The sequence below is a fragment of the Copadichromis virginalis genome, linkage group LG11 (genome assembly GCF_057382275.1).
Source record: "Copadichromis virginalis isolate Kocher_CV1m ecotype Utaka linkage group LG11, C_Virginalis_male_GT1.1, whole genome shotgun sequence".
Taxonomy (NCBI): domain Eukaryota; kingdom Metazoa; phylum Chordata; class Actinopteri; order Cichliformes; family Cichlidae; genus Copadichromis; species Copadichromis virginalis.
Window position 1 is genome coordinate 30727347 of NC_140628.1, and position 5316 is coordinate 30732662.

Here is a 5316-nt window from a genome sequence, read left to right on the forward strand (position 1 = left end):
GCACCAATGAAAAGCGTAACAGCCACACTTAAAGTCGCTGCTGTTAGATTATAATAAATGTTGAAGGGTGTCAGTTGGAATTTTCCTCTAGAGTGTGCATGACAGTTGTGGTGATGCAAAAATATGCACAATGTGCAGGAGAGTGCTTTTACAATGCTTTCCCACCATTTTACATTTATTGCTATAAAACAAATTCTTTGTTCAAATTGACTAATTCCAGTGAATTTATTTGTGTGTGCTGCTTTTATGCATGCACCTTCGCCTGTGTCTGTTGTCTGCTCTGGGGAAATCATTAAACATATGCGTAGAAGCCTGAACCGACTTTGCTATGTTAGCAAGCTCCCCTAGCTGGTCACAGCTTATCACAAATTATGAGCTTGTTTATTCTGGCAGCATTTGTGATGCTGTTGCTGTGAGTTTATTCCTGCTGTGGCATTGCACTGCATTTCCCCAAAATAATTTAGTAGTACGAGCTTTTATATTTAGCTCACCTATTCTAAGGTTTGGTGTAATATAGCATACATAATATGCACGATACTAAGTGATAGAAAAGAAATCCATAAAAGGATGACAGAACTGCTCTTTCTGTGCAAATATTGTTTATATAATAATTTACGCAACAATACACAATGTAGTTCTAATTATACAATAATTTATCATTCTACCTGAAACCTGATCAGTTAAACTTTTATTATAAACCATAAACACCCCCCATCACTCATTACTCCCCATAACTTGATGTATTATTATCAGTAAACAATACATTTTGTTACCATTTTTTCACCATCCTCATCAAGGTCAACTAGTGAAAGCCACATGTTTGAGTTTGAGTCGACTTCACAAACTTTTTTCTTACCAGTAGTAACTCTAATACTACTAGCTAAGCACGACGGTAACCTGAAGGTCCCGGCACACTCTTACATCCTTACCTAACATGCTTTACAAGACAGAGAAGGAGACTCTTCTTCCACATAAGCACTGATTTCTTTTATTTGCTTTCCATTATTTCCCTTTACTCTAGAGATCATTTTAAAAGATAATCAATTTGAGCTGATCACAATATGCATTTCAGCGGATAAGAAATTATGATAATGATCTGTAATATAGCCCCAGCTGAGAAGGCTAATTCATGTTTATATTGCTTCTGCTCTCACCTTCTGCTTATTGTTCCCCAGATAAACCTCAGGTAACATGCAAGAACGTTTTTTTTTTTTTTTTTACTATGTAATTTGTCTCAAGAAGAAAAACTCATTGTGCGTTATTTTAAGAGTCTAATAGAACACCATGTATAGTAATTAACAATAAATGTGACCATAAACTGTCAGTTCAGTTACTAGTGTGTAAACGATTTGTCAGCGATGGAGAGCAGAACAAATTTTGATGTTAATTGTGTATGAGTTGTGCGTTGTGTGTAGTGAGTATTAAACATTGCATATGCAACATGCCAGCTGTTTCTAGTGATATAATGATTTAATGTAACAAAGTAGAAGCTCAAAAGGTAAAATTGGGATAGGATATTGATTAATAATAACATAAACCTGAGACCTAATCTCTTGCTAACTGTTGTAGATGAACATTTCCATAAAAATGACAGAAAACATTTTTGCAGCTGCTTTTAATTTGTATTCTTTATTCAGTGCCAAATATCAACTTTTTCCAATGAAAGAAATGTCCACATCTGACTTTCTCTTTAAAAGAAATTCACAAAATGGTTGAAATGTATAAAATAAATACAGTAGAGAAGCTCTCCTATTTCGGTGCTGTTTCATAATTCACATCTCCTCAAAATTATGTAAAATGTGTATAGCACAGTAAATGCTACGGAGAAAGTCTTTAAGAAAGAGTCAATAAGCATAATAAATTAATATTTTGTGGCTGTTGCGGGAATCCTCAGAACTTGCAGCAGAAGCCGCAGCCCTTGTTGCTTCGGCAGCAATTGCAGCACCAGCGGCACAGGGAAAGATGGCTCTGACGCTTTTGCCTGATGTGATTTGGCATCTGTGGGAAAGACAAAAGACGTGAGCAAGGTGTTCAACTCCATCCGCTCTATATACCAAGGTACTCTGCAGGGAAAATGCATCCACTTAAATTTTAATTTGCTCTTGGTAATTGGTTTAATTCATTCAGTCGATTGAACATACCATTGATGACTCCGCTGACATCTCTTGATGTGCCACAACTGGAGTGTCATTGCTCCCTGCCTCCTCCGGCTCTTGCACCTGTTAATGAATTATGCACATTGAGGAGGCGCATCTCAGCGTCCTGGCAAAACATTTATATCTAATAAGCAAATGAAGTGAGTTTAAGACGAATTCTTACCCCAGCAAATGGGATGGCAGAGCTCTCCAGAATGCAAATAAAGGCGAGCACGAGTGTCACTGCAACTGCAATGCTGAATGCCTTCATTTTTGTCGGGGTTTAAATGGTTAAGTTGTTTTACCCTTTGAAGATTAGAGTTGATGGGTCTTCCCTCTCATGGGTGCCGGTGCAGCGAAGAACACCACAATACCTTCAATTTATTCTTCAGGTCCAGTGATGGATGGTGATTGCCTGGGCAAGTGGATTTCTTTAGATATTTCACTGACCCTTGTCAGCTCGTGTCCTTCTCCTGTTTGATGGTATGCTGACTGTGTTGGTTTTTATACACAGTTGGGCTCAGTATTGCCTCATCGCTGCTGGAGGCCCAGCCCTTTCCTGGCAACAGTTACCCAATTCCAATGGGGAAGTTTTTGACCTCTTCATTTCTCCTTACTGTAGTCCTGCAATACTAGGGGAAATTCACTGATCTATTTTTGATTGTGGGGTCCCAGTGTCTGAGAAAGATATGAAATCATCTACAGACTTTTTAAGGGAATAACTTTCCACTGTGAGAACATAATTCCACACATGAACACGCTGCTGGAGACCATTATTTTTACAATCTCTGAGAGCAATATGTATTAAGTAAATTGGACTTTTGTTCTGGAGGAACCCTGGTAAGAGCACAGTACTTTCTCCAGCAAAAGGCCTAGACAGCATAGGTCAATCTATTGCATGGCTGACTGAGTCACACTTGTTTCGACCCAGGAAATCCTTCACTAAGGAGAAGGAGCCACTTTGGAATATCCATTGCTCAGTCTAAAGGATGTAATTACAACCTCTCAAATGGAATAATTAGCCCCTCATTTTCAACACGTTCAGTTTTTGCATAATACACAGGAACCTGCAGTTGAACCAAATTAAATCCCTTTGAGAGCTGGAGAGTAGTAGCCAGGATTAAAAAGCTCCATTTGAGAGTCAAGGTGTTTCAATATGCAAGAGTTAAAGATGAATATAAAATAATGTAGTGGGGTTTATTGTGTGTTGACAACAAAGAATTGCATTGTTTCTGGTATTTTAATCTGCATCTGTTCTATGTCATAGTTTTTATTCTTTCATGCATCATTCTTAGAGCAGATAATTAAGAACCAACATACAAAATAACAGCTGCTTTTGTTTCCTCAAAACATTTCTCATTTCCTGGCAATCTCATAGTTTCTGAATAAATTTCAAACTGTGCACAATTAAAAACCATGTTTATTTAATGGCATAATAATAACAACAGCAGACTGCTCACAGTTTTGTTGGAAAACCGGATTTCTCATTCCTTCCTTTGCTACTGAAGCCATGAGAAACACCTACAGATTAATTAACCAGTCAGTGGAAGAAAACTATTCCACAGGAACATCAGGCTGTGAATAAACACAAAAATCAATAATGGTGGAAATGAAATAAGAAAACGGCTAAATAAAGGAACAAACTGATAAATGATCGCGCTGTGGAGGCTGATAAAAATCAGAGGCCATTTGAATTCTCATTATACCTTCAAAGTCTTTCCAATCGCCCGTCCTGACTCAATTAAGGAACAACATGTCACAGGACCTCTGCGTCAGTCTGTCTCGTTTACTGATAACCCCGCTGGCCCACATGCTTGCTTTGGGTGACCACAACATCAGTGTCAACAAATACAGCCATGAATGGCTCCGCATTTGTTGGAACACATCCATAGTTTTATCATTTTTACAAGATCATCACATTTTCATTACTTACTATGCATTTGATTTTTGTCTTTTATGCTCACGTGTGAGGAGAAGAGGCTCTAATCCTATATCTAGTCCACGTTATGTCTTCAAATAATGAACATGTCATTTTATTTGATGTGCTTCACTAAGCATGACTCGTGAGATGCGAGATCTGACGCTTGTTAACAGTACAAAGACAAAAGTAATATATCCAGTTTCCCCAGAGTGTAAAAAAAAGAAAAGAAAAATTAAAGATCTGACGTTGAAGTTGTTTTTTTTAAGAATTCATAGCAGAGTTTTCCAAGTGCACATTTTGTCCTGTTTTCCTGGGCGCCCCTGTCTGTTAGCAGTCCCTGTGGCTATCAGTAGGAATCTACTTGCCAAACAAATGCCGGCACCAGCATGGCGGACAGATTCACCTCAGCAGGCGCCACTCTACCAGTTTCTTTGCCCCCGGTCGAGGACATTGCCCCCGTCTGTCTCTGTTTCATCATCATACCCTACTGCTGTCCCCATCCATTTGTCACCCCTCCTCCCCCTTGCTCCTACATGCTTTATAGGCTGCTGTAAGACAATCCATACATTATATCTGCCAGCTGCCAAAGCCATCACACAAAAACAGTGCCCCTCGATGCAGTCAACCATTTCCCTAAATACGTCTTCTCTCAAAACTGGGTCACGAGTGAACCAGTGTTGGGACATCACTCAGGGGGGAGGAGTATGGAGTACAGGTTAATGGGTTGCTGGTCAATGCAGGGACTTTCCCTGTCAGCGTGGAGTGAGAGGCAGGTTACAATATGCTACTGGAACTTCCAAAATTTCAGTAAGTAAGACCAGTCCTAATAGATAAAAATAACGGGCAAGAGAGCACTTATTCATGCTACCATAGCAACTTCAACTAAACAATGAATGAAAAAATTTAAATTATAAACTGTACACTCAGTACACCCTTGCTGCATGTCATTGTGCAGCTCTACTGCCTGGTCTCCTTTCATCTATTTTCAAAATCTATTATAAAATCATAATGTGCCCCAAAAAAGAGGGCTAAAAAAGCTAAACATTACAAAGAAAAAAAAAGTACTTTAAGCTATGAAATGTTTTAATTTGTCAAACAGATTTTGTCTCTCAGAGGTACCTTCAGATACAACACATGGGGGGAAACCAGCTTAACACCGAGGTGAGATTTCTTTTAGTCTTGGATAGAAGTCTAAAGAACACAATAATTGCAGTCTGCTTGAAAAAAAAGTATGAATTAGCTTTTCAGCATCTAGTATCT

At 38.7% G+C, this 5316-nt stretch overlaps 1 protein-coding gene across 1 annotated transcript; it reads right to left on the reverse strand.

Moving 5' to 3' along the window:
• Positions 1-1610: 1610 nt before the first annotated feature.
• On the reverse strand, positions 1611-2628 carry hamp (hepcidin antimicrobial peptide). The gene is made up of 3 exons (XM_085471951.1): positions 2320-2628; positions 2142-2219; positions 1611-1998 (listed from the first exon to the last, which is right to left on the reverse strand). Exons 1-3 carry the CDS (start codon positions 2404-2406, stop codon positions 1891-1893), a joined length of 273 nt encoding a protein of 90 aa, XP_085328077.1. The 5' UTR covers positions 2407-2628; the 3' UTR covers positions 1611-1890.
• Between the last annotated feature and the right edge of the window lie 2688 nt (positions 2629-5316).

Coding starts and splice junctions, on each gene's coding strand:
- hamp (XM_085471951.1), bottom strand. CDS start 2,406: ATGAAGGCATTCAGCATTGCAGTTGCAGTGACACTCGTGCTCGCCTTT. Junction 2,220..2,319: donor CTGCCATCCCATTTGCTGGG/GTAAGAATTCGT, acceptor ATTCATTAACAG/GTGCAAGAGCCGGAGGAGGC. Junction 1,999..2,141: donor TGTCAGCGGAGTCATCAATG/GTATGTTCAATC, acceptor TCTTTCCCACAG/ATGCCAAATCACATCAGGCA.